The following is a 21,401-nucleotide window of genomic DNA, read 5'->3' as shown; positions in this document are numbered from 1 at the left end:
CAGATCTAAGGATGCACAAGGATCCTGCTAAGCTCCCTTTGTGAGCAGAACCTGGGGTTTCACACAGTTTCAAGCTGTGGGGAAGCTGAGAACGAGAACCAGAACTGACTCCTTCATGTCACGGCAGCTCAGTCACAGTGTGTCTCCTGAGCGTGTTTCATTCAGAAGAAATGGTTCAAGCTGAAGTGGGACTTTAAAGTGTTGTGCCAGCTGGAACTCTTGCTGTTACTGCTCTGCAGCGGGCAGTGGGACAGGACAGTGTCCAACCACTCTCGCTACCTTTTCCCCAGAATAAAACACGTGTTTATCTGCTCTTGGTTCTCGTCCTGGGTCTCCAGCAGCGGCTGGGACACACGGGGGTCACCGCGGTGTCCCGCGGGCGGCCACGCGACCGGCACGCGACCGGCACGCGACCGCCACGCGACCGCCACGCGACCGCCACGCGACTGCCACGCGACCGGCACGCGACTGCCACGCGACCGGCACGCGACCGGCACGCGACCGGCACGCGACCGGCACGCGACTGACACGCGACCGGCACGCGACTGCCACGCGACCGGCACGCGACCGGCACGCGACCGGCACGCGACCGCCACGCGACCGGCACGCGACCGGCACGCGACCGGCACGCGACCGGCACGCGACCGCCACGCGACCGGCACGCGACCGCCACGCGACAGGCACGCGACCGGCACGCGACAGACACGCGACCGGCACGCGACAGACACGCGACCGGCACGCGACTGACACGCGACCGGCACGCGACCGGCACGCGACAGGCACGCGACCGGCACGCGACAGACACGCGACAGGCACGCGACCGCCACGCGACTGCCACGCGACTGCCACGCGACTGACACGCGACCGGCACGCGACTGCCACGCGACCGGCACGCGACCGGCACGCGACCGCCACGCGACAGACACGCGACAGGCACGCGACCGGCACGCGACAGACACGCGACAGGCACGCGACCGGCACGCGACAGGCACGCGACCGGCACGCGACCGCCACGCGACAGACACGCGACAGACACGCGACAGGCACGCGACCGGCACGCGACAGACACGCGATCGCCACGCGACTGCCACGCGACCAGCACGCGACCGCCACGCGAGTTTTTTCCACGCGTGTTTTTTCCACGCGAGATTTTTCCACGCGAGTTTTTTCCACGCGTGTTTTTTCCACGCGAGATTTTTCCACGCGTGTTTTTTCCACGCGAGATTTTTCCACGCGAGTTTTTTCCACGCGAGTTTTTTCCACGCGTGTTTTTCCACGCGAGTTTTTTCCACGCGAGTTTTTTCCACGCGTGTTTTTTCCACGCGTGTTTTTTCCACGCGAGTTTTTTCCACGCGTGTTTTTTCCACGCGAGTTTTTCCACGCGAGTTTTTCCACGCGAGATTATTCCACGCGTGTTTTTTCCACGCAAGATTTTTCGCGTCTGATTTTTCCACACGTGTTTTTTTACACACTTGTTTTTTCCACATGTGTTTTTTCCACGCTTGTTTTTTCCACATGAGAATATTCCACGCGTCTTTTTTCCACACGAGATTTTTCCACACGTGTTTTTTCCACGCAAGATTATTCCACGCGTGTTATTCCACGCGTGTTTTTTCACGCATGATTTTTCCACGCGCGTTTTTTCCACGCGTGTTTCTTTTCACGTGTTTTTTTCCACGTGTTTTTTTTCACGTGTGTTTTTTCCACGTGTGTTTTTTTACACACGTGTTTTTTCCACACATGTTTTTCCACGCGAGATTTTTCCACGCATGTTTTTTACACAAGTGTTTTTTCCACGCGTGTTTTTTCCACGCGAGATTATTCCACATGTGTTTTTCCACGCGGTTTTTTTTCCCTTTTTTTGGGTGTTTGCCCTGCTCCCTGTCCATGACTACAGCGCAGCTCTCACTTCCGGGTAGGCAAATTTTTTGAATCTTCTTTAAAAATACCTACTGAAAAAAGGTAAGAAAAAGCTGAGCATTGGGTTGGTATTTAAATAGAATGAAAAGTTACCTTGGAAAGGTCGCCCACCCCTGGGATACAGGCTCTGTTTGAATTAAGCAATCTAATTGCAAGACACATAATCTCATGAAAGTCTTCCAAAATCAACAGTCAGGCCTGCACAGACAGCAAGGAACAGCACTCAAGGGCTGGAATGAGTGAAGAATTCCTTGTGTATGGTGACAAGAAAAAATAACTCATCCTGTTTGCTTCCTGCATTCACTCCCCAAGCAATGTTCCATGTTTTATCTTTTATCTTCCATTAAAACAAAAAGTAAAAAGAAACTGAATTAAATTCAGTTCATGGTTAGATGCACATCACTGACATCTGCTGGATAAAGGCATCACTGATGTCCCACTCCATTTCCTGTCCTCAGGCAATGTGAGAAAGGAAAGAAAAGAAATGTGAGAAAGAAATAAAATTATTCTATTAATTTTTTATCCACCATTTAAGGTTCAAGTGCCCACAGCAGAGAATTTTGTGACAATTAGGAAGTTCCTGCTGTACAAAACCAATTACTTTGATCTACCATAACTTTATCTGAAGAATTCTACTCAAGGCACAGAAAACGTGCTAAACACAGGAGTTGTAACAAAAAGCAAACAAGCAACACTTTCCAACAACGAGGAGCAATTCCCCGAGGTCAGCACCAAACACAGCAGAGTAAAGGTGAGAGCACCATGAACGAGAGGTTATGGTCATCAAGAATAAATAAGTGATTAATAATTGCTCTTTCCCAGTTAATAATTAGCTCTTTGACAATATTGGGCCGGCTTTTCTCTTTGCATAAAGAGCATCCCTGGGAGCAGGGACAGCCCTGGCTGTGTCACACCATGGCGTTCACGGGCACCTGGCAGATCCACACTCAGGAGAACCTCGAGCCCTTCCTCAAGGCTCTGGGTAAGTGGCTGCTTCCTCCTTGAATCATTGCCTGCTGCATTTCCATGGAATTTTTCCTTTTCTTTCTATGACGAACTCACCCTGCTTGGTTAAGTCTGATCTAATTTGGATGTGAAAAGAAGCTGAAAGTTGTGTAAATGGATGGAGAAAAGTTACAGATAACCCCCAAACCCTGTTTTAATGTTAGATTTCCTCAAGAAAGAACAGCTCTAACACAAACGAAATTGTGTTGATTGACTCATAATTTTATAAACAAATATAACTAGAAACAAGCTGTCAATGATTTATTCAGCTTTATAATTACTGGTACAGAAGCCCTTCGTGCAGCACAAATGCTGGTCAGTAATAGTGAATAATTAACACCTGTAATGAGTGGGCAGTGATTATCACCTGTGATAAGTGTCAGTAATCTCTGAGTGATTATCAGGTGTGAGGATTAGGAGGTGGCACATAATAAATATGCACTTACCTTTACCAACAAAACATTCCCGGTGGGGTTTTAGCAGTAAACAGGAGATATTCAGGAGAGTAAGATCCAGTTCCAGTTGAAAAGCCGGGTCTGACAGTGTGACAGAACCAATCCCTCTCCTGGTGACAATGACACCTTCAAATCATGCCAGGGACACCCCAGAAAGGGAGTGGGAGGCACTCCCACACTGACAATTCCCCCCCAACTCCAATTCCCCTGGGAAAATAACACACACGTGGGTTTTTCATGGACAATCATCACCCCATGGCCAGCCCTTAGGCCATTATGGATAATCTGACACCTCACCAAATATAACATCAAAACCTAACCAGACTAGAAGGGAAAAGAGAGCAATCCAACTCAGGATTTGTATTTTATCTTAGACATCAAGTTCCAGTATTGGCTTGGATCTTTTGAGCCTTTTTGAAGAGAAGAATTTGCTGTTTCCCTAACAAAAATTCCTGTTTTGCCTGGTTTTGCAGGGTTGCCAGAGGACACTATCAAATTGGCCAAAGATATTAAGCCTGTTATTGAAATACAACAAAAAGGCAATGACTTTGTTGTGACATCCAAAACACCCAACAAATCTGTGACCAACTCGTTCACACTTGGCAAAGAGGCTGACATCACCACCATGGATGGCAGGAAGATGAAGGTAAAGCATTCCAAGCATGGCACATCTCTTTTTTTCTCCCTAAATCTCAGTTTCTGTGTGAATTTGTTTGTACCATTTCCATTTGCAAACATTTCTATCACTTCAATAAACAGAAATGTTCCTAAATCTCCTATTTAAATGCTATGCTCTCCAGTCTGAACTAGCAGCTGTCATTATGAAACATCAGTTTATTTATTTCCTATTTATTAGTCCTCTAGTTACTTGAATTCCCAAATCTAATTCTTTTAAAATATTGTTAAATGTTCCAACAGTGCACTGTGAACATGGTCAATGGGAAGCTGGTGTGCAAATCAGATAAATTCTCTCACGAGCAGGAAGTGAAAGGAAATGAAATGGTGGAGGTAAGTGTTAGAAAATAAAGGCACTTGCAGAAAAATGCTGAAGGAAGAAATGTTGATTAGCTCATAGTGCCAGCAAGGTGGATACAGGCTGCTCCAAGGAGCACAGCTCCAATTTTTCCTTCGTGGAAATGTTGTACATGTATTTACACACAGTAAATTGTATTTTCCTGTGGACTAGGATGGATTTATGAATTACAGACACTTGTGCCACTTAGCTATAAACACATTTCCTGAAGTTCCAATGTGCATTTGTCTCCCACAGACTATAACATATGGTGGAGTAACACTTGTCAGAAGAGGCAAGAAAATGTGAAGCCAGATCCCCTCCTTGTGACACCTTTACCTACCTGAAATAAAGTGCACTTTCCACAAGGTGTGATCTTTGTTTTATCTCAGCAAACAGGAAATAATGATCATTTCTGCTCTCACACAGCACTTCCCTTGGCACAGGGCTGTGTTTTCTCCTCAGAGTGACAGGAATTTGCCTCCCAGACAACCCAACCTGGACATAAACCACATTGTTCCAGTTCACCACAATAATCCTTGGGAGCAGCCAAAAGCTACAGAAATGTTTCTTGATTTCTTGCACACACACTGAACACACTCAGCTTTAGTTCCTGTGTCTAATAAAGTTTAGTCTTTAACCAAACCCCGTTCCCTATGACCTGGCCAACAGAACAATCAGGCATTTGTTGAGCTGATCTGTACCACATGTGCCAGGGATAGAAAAGCAATATTTTAAAAGCTGTGAACCACTCACAAGTCTTTAACAATAGGGATGGCTGTTCTTCAACAGAATTACACAAAAGCACAATTAAGAGAAATGACAATTAAACATTTCTTCCAATTTGCAATGAACTCCCTGTTTCTTGTCACAGCCCAAGGTTGTGAAGCTCAAATAAAGCAGATTTTGCTGGGTCTGTATGAAGTATAAAACACACAGGAGCTGTGCCTGGATCCATTGCTCTGCTGATTAAATCCTACTGCTGTATCAGCAGCTTTTTTCATCATTTGAGTCACTGCAGATTTGTTAGAGAGGGTTTTGGGTGCAAGACCTCCATGAACAAAGTTCTGGGCTGCTAATGGCAGTTAGAGGTTTTATCCCAGGGAAGAGTGCTGAGTTTCCATCTGCCCATGCTAGAGGAGCAGTTTGTGAGGGGGGAGGTTGTGTTTTAGTTAATAACACAACATGATCCAGGCAATTTGGGAAGTGTATTCTTATTCTGGGCTAAGGCTGCTCTCAGGGGGAGTTTCAGTGGCATAAAGGATCTTTGTGCTCATTTTGCTTCCCAGGCAGCTCTAATGCCAAGCACACTCCTGCAGCCAGGATGAAATTCCATGTGAGTTACACAGAAATAAGATCAACAGCACAGAACTCAGGGCTGGAAAAACTCAGGGAGGAGGAGGAGGCTGCTTTAAAGCCACCCAAGAAAGAGCTCAGCACCCTTCTGTCTGGGAGTTGCTGGGTAACTGCTGCAAACACACCTTGAAACCAAACACATGGTGTGGATTTCCAGCAGGAAATTCAGAGAATCCTGCAGCTCTGCAATGATCAAATGCTGTACCTGCAAACTGGAGGATGGACCATGCAAGACACTCCAGGTTTATTTCTAAACCAAGGCAGAGATCATTCATTTCTCATTTAAAACCTGTTACAAAATGATTGTTGTAGATACCATGCACTGAAAGTACACAAACCTTATTTAGAACTTAAACAAAGTCATTCTAATGGTCAAAATGATAAAAAATTAAAAGAACACCTCACCTGGCTGTCTTCACAATTGCAGGATTTTGTATCAATCTTCCCCATCCTTCTGGCAATGTCCTTCTGCCCCAGGGCAGCCCAGCCTGAGGTGGAATATTCAGGGCAGGTCCTCATGTGAAGCAGCCAGACCTGAAGGATTTTGATCAGACTGAGATCCACAACCCATGGCCCAAAGGAATGAGCATTCCCAGCTGGCCCAGCAGGCTGGGATGGTAGCTCTGGATTCACTGTTCCACAAAAACAAGTGAATTTTTCTGTGAAGGACTCAATTGGAGTATTTATAACTGAATTTGGATCTTGTTCAAAGTTTTGATTCCCAATCTGACAAGCTCTGACAATCCTGGCTGTGTGGATTTCTATCCATCACCAAAGTCCACTCCGGTAAATTCACTTAAATTCATTTAAGAATGTCCATAAAAACCATTTTTTCTTTCTTGTTTTATGCTAAGCACTCCCACCACAATTCCAGTCTCTAATGTGGGTTTTTGGCTTGATTTTTATGTTCTTTCAATGGTTTGTGTGAGCAGATCTGTGTTTATATTGCACAAGGTAACAACTCAACCTGCTGCTTGCATACAGAAAAATGTTAACTGTAAATATTAATTGTAAAAAACATGGTCAGAGATCCCCATCCCTTCTCTGTTGAGCCCTGCACACAGACCTTGAACATAAAACCACATAAATTCCTTTTTTTGGGAAGTGTCTATGGCTGCACATCTCCCGTGACTGAACTTCATCTGCCACTCAAACTCGAATCATCTGCCACTCAAAACCTGTAAAAACGAAGCACTTCTTAGTGTGAGATTGCCAAGATATGAACAGCAATGTCCTCCCACCAGTTTTCATTCATGAATATTAAAAATAAAAATGAAAATACACTGCTGGCAGGGCTGCATCAGCTCAAAGTCTGGAGTTTGCTGAAAGTCCCTCCTATGAAAATGAAGACACTTTTCACTGAATTCTTCACCAAACCCTGTGACTGTTGGGTCACAGATGTGCCTTTTATCCACCTTTATGTGAGTCACACATGAGCAGGGTAAGAAACAATCTCTCCACCCACCAACTGTATTGTTTTCATCACACAAACGGCTTTAATGGGAAGGGCTGGTCCTGTGCAAACAGTGGGATGAAAACTCCTGGGGCTCAACAGGGCTGTGGGTAATGGTGTTCTCCACAAAAATTGGATTAATTAATCCATGTGCAACAATAGTTACACCCTCCAGAGAGACACTGGTCATTGATTTCAGAGTTGCACAGTTGGGGGCTCTGTGGGATTCCACAAATCGAGCACACCAACCATCAGAATTTATTACTATTTAAACATTTTAGCAAACAAAAGGAATTCATGTTCCTTTGGTTACAAGTCACATAGCTCTGAATTAGTATTCTATCTTCTGTTGGTGAATTATTCTGTTGTTTGTCATGCTAATTAGTCCCTTTCTCAGTTTTTCTCTCCTTTTGGGTCAGTGGTCTGTGGGTTGGTGGTCACGACCTGCCCCTGCAGATGTAAAATGTAAAATGTAAAATTACATTTTCCCCAGCTGGAGATCATTTCAGCACAGTTGCTGTGTTGGGTTTATTAGTTTCTGTCTTATCTTGGGAGTTCTTGCCAGATGGCCCATAAATTCTGCATTCTTTGTGTCCTCTACCAGCGGGCATCCTTTTTTCTCAAACCTTGTTAACCTCCCCCTAGGTCTGAGATCATCGAGCCACGTCCAGCCCTAAACCTTACCAAGGTTCTACAAATTTGTTTTTCTAACACGGGGACATCCCTCAGAGCTTGTTGGCTGCTGTTTCATGGTTTACATTTCCCTTCTTGCTCATTAGGAGTGAAAGCAGAAAAATGTCAAGCGTCAGTGAACACCTTTTCTAAACAGAACTCTTATGTACTCCACATTTTGCAACAACAAGGCCACAGAACAGTGATCCCTTTGATGCCTTAAGTTTTAGTTTTCTTATTTTTCAGATTCTGTGCTGCCCAGGTGTGTAGCTGTGAGTTCATGTTAAGTGTTACTAAGTTCTTTTCACAGTTTAATCAGACAGAACAGTGCTTTCCCAGCTTGAGAAAAACGACAACGTTACAAGGTTCAGGCCAAAAAAGCTTAAAAAACGGGGAACTGAACCAGGAGGATGGGACATCATAACCTAAACCTGTAATGAACAATTAACCAAAATATGTAAATGGACTGAAACTTATAAAAGTGTGGGAACTCATGACCAGGATATCCATTTGGATCCATCCTGGGTGTACCCTGGCTAGGCTCTTGTCCTGCCCACGGTGTATCCTTTTAAGGCCTCTTAATAAATACCTAGTTTATTCTTTTAGCTCTGTCTAGTCTCTGTTCCAGGTCAGCCTCTCAAGGCATCACCTCGGGCCTCAGGAAGGGCGTTACAGCCCGAGGCCGTGCCAGTTGGCTGTGCAGGAGGGCACGGGAGGGAGCCCCGGCGCTCTGAGGGGGCCGCACAAGGCCGGGCCGCGCCGTCCCCTCACGCCGCGGCCGCCGCCGCCATCTTGGCCCGCGCGCGCTCCCCCCTCCCTCTCTTTCGGCGGGAAAAGCGAGGCCCGGCGGGCGCGAGCGCGGGGAGCGGGGAGCAGCGCGCATGCGCCGCGCGCGCCGGAGGGCCCGCGAGCTCCCGCGCGAGGCCGGGGCGCATGCGCGCTGCCCGACCGGGGCAGGATTTTGGCGCCGCGCTTCGCTCTCGCCGGAAGCCCCCCAGGAAGTCTCGCGAGAGTCGGCGCGCGGGCGGGCGGTGCAGCTCCCCCAGGGTCGCCTCAGCCGCTCCCGCCGCGCCCGGGCCGCGCTCGCTCCTTCCCTCCCTCCTTCCTTCCCTCCTCTCCTTCCTTCCAGTCTTTCCCAGCGCCGCCGCCATGTCCCGCTACCTGCGGCCCCCCAACACCTCGCTCTTCGTGCGGAACGTGGCCGACGACACCCGGTGAGTGGGGGCGGAGCGGGGGCTCGCGCAGGCTTTGGCGGGCTCGCTAGGCCGCGGGCGCGGGGTCCCCCCGCAGCCGGGGGAGGGAAGGGGGGAACCCGGCCCGCTCCCTTCTCCCTCTCTCCGCTCTCCCTTCTCCCTGCCCTGCCTTCCATTTTCCTCGCGATGCTGCTCGCTCCCCGCCTCTCCACGCGGATCCGTTTCCAAACAGCGTCCAGCAAGAACAAAGCTGGGCCGCAACAAAGTGAAAGTCCCGCAGCCGCCTTTGAGCGTGTCCGGCGGGAGCTGCAGGCGGGATGTGGCACCGGGGCGGTGCTGGAGTTCGGGATGCTCCTCTGGAAGTGCAGTATTGCTGCTAGATGGGAGAAAATAGAGCATTTATACCCAAAATTCCTGGCGTAGCCGGTGCCGTTAGTGTGGGAGGTGCTGCCGGTTCAGGTGCAACGTTCTGCGGTCATTGTTGTGTCCCGGCGCCTCTCGGTGCGGAGGGGAGCAAGAGAGCCCTGAAGGACTAAACAGGGAATTCCCTCACAAGGAATTGGAACAACAAAAACAGCATTGCACCGGTTCTTATTTATTCCTTATATACTTTTGGTGAACTGCTGGTTCTCCTCATTTCGCTCTGGCAGTTCAGTGACACAAAACATCTTTGGTGTTTGTTATCAGCTGAGGAACATTTACGGAGCGTTGTTGGCACAGAATGCATCTGTCGGAGCACTCCTGTGCTGTTATTTTTGTTTAGAATTTGTGCAGAGATCCCTGTAAGGTCTGATCCTATAAAATGTGAGTTTTCCAACTCTGCTTGGACAACTTGGGCCAAAGTTGTTCAGCAAACAACAGCGCTGTGAGCACGATGGAATGGAATTAACTGAGAACATTGTGATATATAGCTTCAAATTCAACTTTAACTGTTTTTTTTTCCCATTAATTTACTCATTTTACTTTTAAGAATACCTGAAGATTATTAATTCCAAATTCTTTACAATAATGTGGATCCTGTTGGGAATTCACCTTAAGTTTTTGGTTTTATTGTGGGATCTCCATGCTGGTGGCAATTCCAGCACTGACTGTGGAGATTTGTTTTCCAACTGATGCAACAGAAATGTAAAAATACTAAAAACCAGTAGTAACTCTCAGATACCACCTAAACATCAATCTTCTCATGCAGGGTTTTGTCCTCAAATGTCACAAAATTAAACGTGGGGAGCTGGTGTGGATGAGACCCCTCTGTTGAGGGGAGGGTTTTGTTCCAGGGGTGGGTGCAGCTGAACATTTTTGTCTCAGCTCTCTAAAACCAACTCTAAAAAACTATCCTGAGGGCATGAGTGGCTGCTGACTGAGATCTGTTCTGTTTGATGTGGTTGTAAGTATTGATCATCCTATGGAAATGAGTTTGGGTGCCTGGTTTGTTCTCATAATTGATGTTTGTGTGTTGTGAAATCTCTTGAATAATAACAACAATAATTTAACAATCCTTTCCTTCACTTTGTGCCAACCTTGGCTGCATTGAATGATGTGCATCACTTCTCAGTTTACATTTTTATTTTATGCTGAAGGCTGGTTTCAAACTGCCAGGGTGTATCTTGACCATCCTGAGACTTGATTATTTCATGTGCTGCACAAACACCTTTCCCTCCCTGAAAAAAAAAAAATATTTTGCTACTTTATCCTCCACCAAACACTTCCACAAAGCAGGGCTGGTTATGTGCATTGTAGATTTTTGGTGTGTTTTGTTTGGTGCACCCTGAGCAGTGCCCAAGCCATAGCAGGGCTGTGTTTGTGGTGTTGCAGGTCGGAAGATTTGCGCCGGGAGTTCGGTCGCTATGGGCCTATAGTCGATGTTTACGTTCCTCTTGACTTCTACACTCGTCGTCCCAGAGGATTTGCCTATGTTCAATATCCTTTCTTCAGATGGCTCATTAGTGAGGGGTGTTGAAGTTTGAAATTCAAGTTTGTGTAAGAGGTAACCAATCTAAATGAAAAAGCAGTTTACTTTTGTGTTGTATCTAATAAGTGTCTTACTTATGTCGTGGTGTTTCGTTATTTTTGAAGATTAACTTCTCTCAATTGTTCTTTGCCTTTTTTTTTTTTTTTTGCAAAATTTAAGTCCAGTAATATAAAAGCTTGCTTATGCCACTGAAATTAATAATATATGATTTAAATGAAAATTTATCACTGACTCAAAATTGTCTAGCACGTTTTTATTGTCACTGGTGTGTAAGTAAAGTTGTGCTTAGCAAAATGTGGCTGCTATTCATTGTTAATTTAACAAATGGAAACTGGAATCACTTGATCAAAATCAGATTGTGTAAAAAATGAGGTGAACTTCTTTCTTTAATATTGTCCCCTAATTTGCTGTCCTCTGTTGTTGCCTCAGAATGTAAAGCTGTACAGTAATGGCGACCCCAAAGAGAAAGCATGAAAGAACCTTTAGAGTAGAGTTCAACAATTAAGGCAAGTAGACAAGCCAAAGACCTCTTAAGGATCAGGCTTGAAGAGAAGGGAGAGTTTGGGAAAAGAAAAAATAAAGAAAAGCTGGAAGAAGGACAAGCCATAATGGGAGACAAAGCTTCGCTTTCTCTACAAAAGGGGGAAAAGGTTGTTTTTCAAAGTTAAAGATAAAGCCATCTGTCATTTTTGGCCAAGCATCTCATGACAAGTCCTTCTGACAAGCACTTAAAGAGTTAAAGGTCAAGATGAAGTTGAATGGTGGCCAAGATTAAAGGAGTCATACCTGATGTATCCTACAGAATAACAGTTTTTCTTCTGTCTGTCATGTAAGCAGTGATTTGATGAATTATTCTGGTTTAGTCCATTGACAAAACCTGTAATATTTCTCTTGTGAGTGCTGCTGTGATGTGGTCTGAATGAAATGGAAGTTTCTCTCCTGCAGAGATGATGCTGCTGAGAAATGAGTGGCCTGGAGGGCCAGGGCAGCTCATTGTTTTGGGTCCCACAGGCTGGAATTAGGGGTGGAAATTCCAGCACTTAAAGAAATGTCTGTCACTGTACCCTGGCCCTGGGTGCCCCTGCAGGGCTCAGTGTCTGCTCCTCTGCACCCAGGGCTGTGACATGGCATCACTTAAACCTAAAATCAGTTGTTGAAAAAAAAAAAAAAGAAAGCTTTATTCCAATTCTAAAGTTAATATTTACTGTTGGTATGTCCAACATAATTTAAGAATTAGGGCTTAATTTTCATAAACTCACTGTAGTGGAGAGAACTAAATTACCATTAATAAGTGTATTTTGAAAGGATACCTTTGTTTTCTTTGCATAAGTACAAGTGGGAGAAGAAAAGTTAAAAATATCACATAGCAAATGCCTGCTGATGGATAAATTCATGGTCATATTACAAGAATTTAATTTTATTACAGGAGTTCTCAGATAGCTGTTGGTTAATTAAAAAAAAAAATCACTAGAGTAGCATAAAAAAAAGAACTTAAAAAAAACCTGGCTGTAAAATGAGAAAATAACTTGCTAATTTTTACTTTTATTTTAAATACCAAATGTGTTAAACTGCTCAAATTGCCAAGTGCCTTAACACTGCCCACATTCGAAGATGTCCGTGACGCTGAGGACGCTCTCCACAATCTGGATCGCAAGTGGATCTGTGGCCGGCAAATCGAAATCCAGTTTGCACAGGGGGACCGCAAGAGTGAGTGCTGCCATTGTCACATTCTGGGGGTCATTAAATTCCATTTAATTTACAGTGATTTCACCATTATAAGCTGCACCATTTTAACTAAAATTTTGGTCCGAACCCGAAGTGCGGCTTATAATCAAGTGCGGCTTATATATGGACAAAGAATGAAAAGTTGCTGTTTTAGTTTGGAGGACAGGTGTGTGCTGAGAAAGGCAGGACCCTCTCTTAGAAATGGAGAATGTAAACCCCCTTCCTTCAAATTATTATAATTTTGAAATTAAGCAGCTCTCAGCAAAGATATGGGAATAGGAATAACAGTTCTTTACTAGGGAAATTAAAATAGAAATACAGCACTACAAAGAACAAACCCAAGCCCTGCCAGAGTCAGAATCCAAGCTGACAGCCGTCAGTCAGGCAGGGTGTTGGCAGCAGTCCCATCCCATGGTGGCTGCATCCTCCTGCAGTGACAGATGTGGCTCAGCTGGAGCAGTGCTCCTGTACAAGGTGCAGTTTCCTCCCAAGCTCCAGTGGTGATGTGGAGCAATCCCGTTTCCCTCTGGAGTCCAGTGAAGAAAGGGGCTCCCTTAGTGTCCCAAATCTCAGTTTTTATCTTGGTAAGAAATGTTGGGCTCTTCCCCCTGGCTGGAGCAACTCCCAATGGGATGCAGTAATTTTATCAGTGCCACAGTGGGACTCAATGGCCATGAGCAGAAAATGACTCCTGGAGGGAGGATGGGTTGTGAAAAGATAAAGAACACTGCCCCAGCTGGTTTATAAACCATGGCCATGAACAGGAGATATCCCATGAGATAAAGAACACTGCCCCAGCTGGTTTATAAACCATGGCCATGAACAGGAGATATCCCATGAGATAAAGAACACTGCCCCAGCTGGTTTATAAACCATGGCCATGAACAGGAGATATCCCATGAGATAAAGAACACTGCCCCAGCTGGTTTCAATGGATGCCCATTAGCAGAATATCTCCCACAGAGATCAGGATCACTGCCCCACCCTCAACAGATGGAGATAGAACAGACACCTTTTATCACATTCTGTATTGTAACATGCAGTTTATAATCATGAAATTACTGTAATTTCAGCACCAAACCCTGCACGTGCTGCTAATTGTTGTCAAATGTTCTTGTTGTGTATAAATAGCACTGCCTTTTATCCAGAAATAGTGAATGAACTTGTTTTAATTATAAATGGATAACTAAGTACAGCAGTCAGCACAGTCATTCTTTGGAGCTTTGTTTGTGATTTCCAGGATTGAGGTAATGTCTTCATTTTCATTTGGCTTCAGGATAAAATTCACTTTCAAGTTATCTCAATTTAAGGTGGAGCAGAACTTATCTTCTGAACAGATAAATGTAAAGAGTATTTAGGTCTTTTAAATCTGTTGTTTGTGTGCATAATCTTAATTTACAGGGAGATACAGATTTGTAAAATCTGGCACAAACCTGTTGGTCTGAAGCTGGACTGTAATGCTCATGTGATGCCTGGGAATAAAAGGACCTTAAAGGTCTTCAGTTACAGCTCTGAGAAACAACCTGACTGTCCAGTTCTCCCTCAGTCCTTACAATTAACTTCAGTGGAGTCAATGGCAATTCTATTTTTCAAAGGACAAGTTTCTGCCCTGTGTATAAACTTTGGGATTTTTAACGAGTTTCTGAACAAAATTGACTAAATCCACCTTAGTGTGTAACAAGCAGCACTAAAAACATAAAATTTGAAGCCATTTAGTACAGAGGATGTTTGTTACATCATGTTTGAAATACTCAGAGCTTGGTCTTTGGGTTTGAATTTGATACAGAGGAAGGATAGCTGTGCTGCTTAGAGGAAATAGTGTAAGACTAATAGGTTCATTCATTCTTAATTACTTTAATAGCTGAGCTGCAGAGTGAAAGTGAATTGTTTTCTGGGGGTTCCTTTTGGAATCAGACTTCTCTTTGTGTGGCATCCACCATAAGCTGGGCCTTTAATGATTAAAGACAGCTGTGGATCAGGTGTGATGGTGGTGCTGTGCAGTCAGGAAAACGTGTTTAATGAGCTTTCACTCCCTGGGTAAATTCAGGAATGTCAGAATGTCTCAGTCCTGGCTCTCACCTGCCCTACCAGTTTCCAGCTGGCCTGAAATCACCCTGGCCAGCTCTGGGTTCTGGTTTTATGGAGCATTAGTCCTTTCTGACTGCTTTGGGGGGGGTTTTTGTTTGTTTGTTTTGCTTTTTCTGGATTTACAGTGCCCCCAAGGCTGCATTAATTTGTGTCAGTGGCTGAAGCAGCACAAAACAAAGAGCACAGAGCAGCCTCTCACTGTCCCTCCATAAACATCAAATCACCAACGAGCCTTTCTGCTCAGCACCAAACTCATGGCTTAAACCTCCAGGGGAGAAAGTAGGGCATCATCCTCACCTACAAATATTGCTATTTTTACAGCACCAAACCAAATGAAAGCCAAGGAAGGGAGAAACCTGTACAGTTCTTCTCGTTACGATGACTATGACAGATACCGGCGCTCTCGGAGTCGCAGTTACGAGCGCAGACGGTCGAGGAGTCGCTCCTTTGATTACAGCTATAGAAGATCCTATAGCCCCAGAAAGTAAGTGTCCCAAAAAGTGTGGGGCTGGCCTCAGCTGCACAGCACAGACACACCATGCTGACTATTTCATTGTCATTTGAATAATTTTTTATTTTATTTTTCTATCATGGGAGTAACTGCTGGGAGTCGCGTACTTTGCATGCTGCATCTGATCAGGAATAGTGAATGAAACAATTCTGTGCTGCATTGGAGAGTAACTAAAAGCAAATGCACAGCTTGAAAATAGAATGTATGAAGTATTTGTATGTTTGCATAGGTATTTGTCACTGTTTACTTTTTCTGATGTACCTTTTTAGCAGTAGACCTACTGGAAGACCTCGTCGTAGCAGAAGCCATTCGGACAATGATAGGTAAAAAACCAACTTTTTCCATCCTTTCAATTGCAAACTAGATCACTGTATTCCTTTAACTATAGGTTTTAAAAAAAAAAAAAGTTTCTCCTGCAAAAAAACGGTAAACAATTTTTGATGTACTAGATGTGTGAGAATAGTGTTTTTACATTCAAATCTCCTCTCTCCCCTTTATTCTGATAGGTTCAAACACCGCAATCGATCTTTTTCAAGATCTAAGTCCAATTCAAGATCACGATCCAAGTCACAGCCCAAGAAAGAAATGAAGGCTAAATCACGGTCTAGGTCTGCATCTCACACCAAATCTAGAGGCACCTCTAAAACAGATTCTAAAACACACTATAAGTCCAGCTCAAGATATGAGAAGGAGTCGAGAAAAAAAGAACCAGCTAGATCCAAATCACAGTCAAGATCACATTCTAGATCTAGGTCAAAATCCAGATCGAGGTCTTGGACTAGTCCCAAGTCCAGTGGCCACTAACAGTGTATCCATGTTGGTTTAGGCATGTAAGATTCATTTACACACAGTTCAGTTTACTTAAATTATCAGGAATATGATGTTGCAACAGTGCTAAAAAATATTTTCTTTGTCAGTTTTCCCTGTAGCCGACAATGGTTGAAATTAAAACAGTGTTGAGAAGCCACAGAGAGAGAGAGAGAGAGAGGGAGAGAGATTGTCCACTTGGTTAAATGTCATGGGCAGCTACTGATTTGGTTGTGGTGTCTCTATGTATATTTTTGTAAAGATTTGCATTTTTAATGCTTAGATATTTGGTGGTGACTTGATTGATCGTAACTTGCAACATTGTCCTTTTACAAATGTCACACCCATAGAGCAATTGGTACCAGTTTGTGCTGGGCAGTTAAACCAGCTGTTTAACTGGTTCTTCAACTCTAAACTTTGTGAGAAAAAGGAAAACTGGACAGCTGTAGTGCAACACTGGCTGCTGGCAAATCAGCCTGGCAGTTTGTTAACGTGGCTCCAGGGCAGGTTTCCGTGTTCTCTGTGCCCACCAGCACCAGCAGGTTGGCAGATGGAGCTCTTGGAGGGAGATTTGGAGATTTCTCTTTACCCTGCTGTCTGGAGAGATGGTACTAACTCACCTTGCATGTACAACACGGGCAGAGCTGGGCTTGGAGCTCGCTCAGAGCCTGTGCAGTGTCGTGACCCATTGGGCCAGAGGCTTCACTGCCTCTGCCCTGCTGCTGGTGCTGAAAGTGAGGGAAAAACCCCCCTTGAAATGGCAAAATGGAAATCCACATTGCAGCAAACGGCAGAGCAACTAAATACTAGGTTGTGTGTACATTTTATGCAGTTTTTTGTATCTATTCTCAATTTTAGTGAGCAGTTAACCATAAAGTTGCTTAGTTTTCCTGCTGTTAGATACAAGTAGATCGTTTCGAGTTGTGTGTGTACAGTATATAAGAACTAAACTTTTCTGCCAATGACTCCTGTGGTTAGTTGGTGTATTCATAGGTATCAAACTCTAGCCATCTCCCTGGGTTACCAGGCTTGCTTTTTACACAGCAAAAAAAAAAAAAAGCAGTTGCTCAAGCAAGTCTGAATCACTCCTTCCTCAGAATGGATAGTGGTTTGGTTACGAGTTTTCATTTTCCTTCAGAACAAATGTTTGAAGTTGGATATGAACAAGAGCTGCATCTCTAGTTATGTAGTTTATCACTAATCCAGTATATTTAGAAAATTGAAGGTGAAAAATAACAAACCCAGTGTGTAATCTTACCAGTATTTCTCTAGAAGGCAAGATCCTTTGTTATGGAAATGGCTTTTGGCATTGTTTTTTATTATTTTTTTCTCTTTGCCTTCAAAAGCCACCATCAAACACTTAAGTGTTCCTCACTGTCTGATGTCTGTAGCCTATAAAGACATTGATTTCCAAAAGTTCCTTTTTAGAGAAATGTTGTAGGGTTTGGGTTTAGTGTTCCAGCAGGGCCTTTAAGAAGAGCAGATGGCTTTGGGATCTCGTCAGCAGAACGTGCTTAGGGGTTGATCTAGAACCTTTGTACATTTGATAGTATTTCTAACTTTTTCTTTACTGTTTGCAGTTAATGTTCATGTTCTGCTATGCAATCATTTATATGCACGTTCCTTTAATTTTGTAGACTTTCCTGGATGTATAGTTTAAAAACAGCAAAAAGTCTATTTAAAAACTGTAGCAGTAGCGTGCAGCTCTAGCAGAGGAAAGTTGTGGGATTAAACTTTGTATTTCCTTTCTTATAGAGGCTTCTAAAAAGGTATTTTTATATGTTCTTTTTAACAAATATTGTGTACTACCTTTAAAACATCGATGTTTTGATCAAAATAACTAAAGACCCAGCTTATTTTCTGCTTGCTGTAAATTTAGCAAACATGCTGTAATAAAAAAATGAAGGAAATACTGATCCACTGGAATTATTGTAGCTTTAGAATTTGACTCCAGAGCATGGTTAGGAGTAGAGCTCTGCATCCCTTATGGAGTAAAATCCTTACTATGGTATTTCAGCAAAGGCAGGAATTTTTCATTTAGTGTCTGAATAAATGTCACTTCACATTTTTGAAGGGGTACAAGACAAACTGAGAACACTAAGCAAAAGTTGTACTCTAATATATTGAATTTTTCATTATTGCTGGATGGACTTGCCCCATTGGTTATAATTCAGGTGTTATTAGCCAGGTTAAGAAACTACTTTAAAGTATTGACAGAATGAAATTTTTAGTATTAATTTATAATTGCCATATCAAAAGTGGTGCCAGCAGTGGTTCTGTGAGGGTGGCACCTGGCACTGGTGTTACCCAGCTGAAGGTTCTGCCCTGAAAGAAAAAATCCTCTGGAAAGCACTGACTTGCTTTGATAAACCCACAGTCACCCTGCATAAGTTGAGCTGTGATTATTTCTAACAGCAGAAACCCCCCACTCTTCTCAGTTTATAGATTTAATTTTTATAACTGTGGTCTTCATGGCTATGAAAGGGGTCCTGGTGCCTGAGTGTGGGACTGTGCCTGTGTCAGGGCCCTGCAGGAATTGCTGTGCTTGATCCTGGGGCTGCTCCAGCTGCAATTGGAGCTGCAAGGGTGGGAGGAGGGAGGAGAAATCAAATCAAATCCAGGTCCAGGCAGAGTAACAGTAACTATTCCTTAACTGTTGTGTCAGCATGTCCTTATATTGTGTGCCTCAGCATTTATGTATAGCACAGTTTAATTTTTGTTTTTGAAAAGCCAGATCATTGCAAGTATAATGTAGTGTCTGCCAGTTCTGATGGTTCTTTCTTTCTCTCCCAGAGGTAGGACTAAACTTTGACTTGACTTGTGTATATGAACAAGCCAGAAAAGCCGAACACAAACCCACGATGTTTCAAGAGTGCATGAATAAAGATGTTGTCCTAGTTCTTGCTCCCATGGAAAAATTGTGAAGAAGCTGTTCTGTGGGCCTTTCAGTTGGGGACGAGTTAGCAGGATGTGGCCAAAAGGGCAGGGAATGTTTTATGCATTCATAGCCCATCTAGATAACATCTCCCTTCCTTGATGCAGGTATCCCAGTCCTGCCCTAAAAACAAAAGCAGGAGCCTGGCTTGTGCAAGCTTCCTGCAGGTTATGCACAGCTGGAATGCAAGAACTTTGCAGGCTACAAAAGATCATGTCTAGGCATCTTTCTTTTGGAGTCTCAAGAATGGTGGGGAATTACGTTTTTCTGTGGTAAAACTAGATTTTGTCATTCCTGCAAAATTTGTAGAATTGAAGTAGTGTGTAAAAAAAACAAAAAAAAAAACTCTGCTGAAAGTAATGGCTGTGCTCCAAAATATCTGCAGTGCATCGAGTGGTGTCAGCAGTCATAGAAGGCTCTATTGGAACTTCTTTTTCACCTAAAGTCCATGCACCCAACTGGTAATTCAAAATCTTCAATTTAGTGGTTAAGTAGCTGGGTGTTTAATTAGGGACTCTGATAGCCTGGTCTCTAAAAGCTCAATGTTATCCTTTCTATGTCTTATCAAGATGTTTAATGTACAGTATCATGGTTTTACTCGAAGTGGAATCTTTTGGTTTCAATGTTGTTTTGAGCTCTTTGCTTGGACAGAGCTTTTTTTTCCTGTAGAGTCTGGGGTGAGAGCTCAGAGGAGGGCAGTGGGCACAGCCCTGCTGCTGGGCCCTGCCAGGGATGGTGCACATGAACATTTTGAAGTACAAAGGGATAAAATTGACACATTTTTAGGACATAATCACCCATTAAGAATTGCTGGTTTTCTCCATTTATCTTGTAACTTGCTTAAAAAAAGTCTGTAGTCCATTGCTATATTTGTCTAAAGATGCTCTTGCTGCTGAGACTATTGTAGGAAGGGAAGACTCTGTACCCTGTAGTGTGTTTGATGGGAGATGCTGATGTTTTATTCATCCACATCCTTTCTTCTTGAGTTTTGTGTTCCATCTGTGCAAATAACCCTGTGAATTGGGAATAAAATGTACAAGTTTTGACTATAACTTGAGAGCACCTTCTGACTTAATTAATCCAGCTGTAGTGTGTGGGAGAGGGAGCCCCAAGCACTGCTTGATTTGGCAGGAGCATTAATTAGTGTTAATTCTCAAGGCCTGTGTTCCCAAACCACTGCAAAGGCATGAAGGAGAAGGCTGCAGTTAAAGAAACCTCCCTTGGGAAGGGAATTGCCAAAAATGAGGTCATCCCACTTTTCCATTTCCATCTGAAAACAAAGAGAGGCTTTTAGGGGGTAAAAAAAAAAAAAAAGTTTATTTAAATGTTTTTGTTTCCAATTTGTACAAACATCATCAGCAATTGACAATTTGAAGTAGAGAATAGATAATTAATTAACTGGGATCCAACTCAGGTCACAACACAAGTTTAGAGACTGCCAATTCCATGGGATTTGGAGCAATAATTTTGTAAACATTCAGCTCAGCTGCCACTGCATTTGGAATGTACAGAAAGACACCTGCAAACACCTCACAATCTGCAAAAGGCCTGTTCAGATGTAAGCACTTGGTTTTTAACAATCCTTGGGTGTTGTAAGAGCCCTGGCTGCTGCTGGTGTCACCCTGCAGCAGGATCAGGAGGGTGACAGCACAGGAGCCAAAGATTGGGACAAAATGTTGTTTTACAGAGCACTGATGCATTTCAGAAACACAGAGTTATTACAATCTTTCAGTTTTATCAAGCACCCAAAGCCAGGCATTTGCATTTCTTGTGAAACACTTGATTTAGAACATTTCAGTGTTTTTTTTTAATCACTGAACACACACCTCTCCTACACATTCACAACAGGAGGATCTGAAACTCCAGCAGCTTTTTTTTTTTTTTTACATTTTTTTTCTCTTTAATTTAAAAAAAAAAATCTAAGTAAGCCTCTTTTGCACTGATTTTACTTAAAAAAAAAGTATTACAACCAAATACAATGTGCATATTCACTGCATGTGAAGTATAAGGGCACAGCCACAAATGTCTTTTTTTTTTTGTTAATATTTTTTTTTAAACAAAATATCATTTTTTAAAACCAGGCCACGTACTCAACATGGTCATCTTACATTCAGCAGTTTTGTACTAAAAATACTTCTGTGCAGGAAAGCCCAGCAGAATTTACATATGCTACAATGCTTTACATGTATTTACATGGCTCTGTCTTCCCTGTGAGAACATCTAAACCTGCCCCAAACCATTCACTGTTACAGGGGAACCAATTTAAAACCAAACTAAGGAACAACTCCACCTTTTTTTCC

General features: G+C 43.5%; 2 protein-coding genes across 6 annotated transcripts; both read left to right on the top strand.

Annotated features, from left to right (window-relative positions):
* The first annotated feature begins 2,802 nt into the window (after positions 1 to 2,802).
* Positions 2,803 to 4,718, top strand: LOC117007649 (fatty acid-binding protein, liver-like). Its single transcript, XM_033080951.1, has 4 exons — positions 2,803 to 2,902; positions 3,854 to 4,026; positions 4,299 to 4,388; positions 4,651 to 4,718. Exons 1-4 carry the CDS (start codon positions 2,836 to 2,838, stop codon positions 4,699 to 4,701), a joined length of 381 nt encoding a protein of 126 aa, XP_032936842.1. The 5' UTR covers positions 2,803 to 2,835; the 3' UTR covers positions 4,702 to 4,718.
* Positions 4,719 to 8,901: 4,183 nt separating this feature from the next.
* On the top strand, positions 8,902 to 20,153 carry SRSF10 (serine and arginine rich splicing factor 10). Of its 5 annotated transcripts, XM_033080584.2 has the most exons (7): positions 8,926 to 9,087; positions 10,879 to 10,983; positions 12,639 to 12,742; positions 15,170 to 15,332; positions 15,629 to 15,682; positions 15,866 to 15,967; positions 18,960 to 20,153. In XM_033080584.2, the coding sequence occupies exons 1-7, from the start codon at positions 9,023 to 9,025 to the stop codon at positions 18,976 to 18,978; spliced, it is 612 nt and encodes a 203-aa protein (XP_032936475.1). In that variant the 5' UTR covers positions 8,926 to 9,022; the 3' UTR covers positions 18,979 to 20,153. The 5 variants fall into 5 exon arrangements, with proteins under 5 accessions (XP_032936473.1, XP_032936476.1, XP_032936475.1 ...); XM_033080582.1 differs by lacking the exon at positions 18,960 to 20,153 and having other exon boundaries at positions 8,902 to 9,087; positions 15,866 to 18,082; XM_033080585.1 differs by lacking the exon at positions 15,866 to 15,967 and having other exon boundaries at positions 8,910 to 9,087.
* The last annotated feature ends 1,248 nt before the right edge of the window (positions 20,154 to 21,401 follow it).

This window comes from Catharus ustulatus, chromosome 26 (assembly GCF_009819885.2).
Source record: "Catharus ustulatus isolate bCatUst1 chromosome 26, bCatUst1.pri.v2, whole genome shotgun sequence".
Classification (NCBI taxonomy): Eukaryota; Metazoa; Chordata; class Aves; order Passeriformes; family Turdidae; genus Catharus; species Catharus ustulatus.
This window is presented reverse-complemented; position numbering and strand designations above follow the sequence as displayed.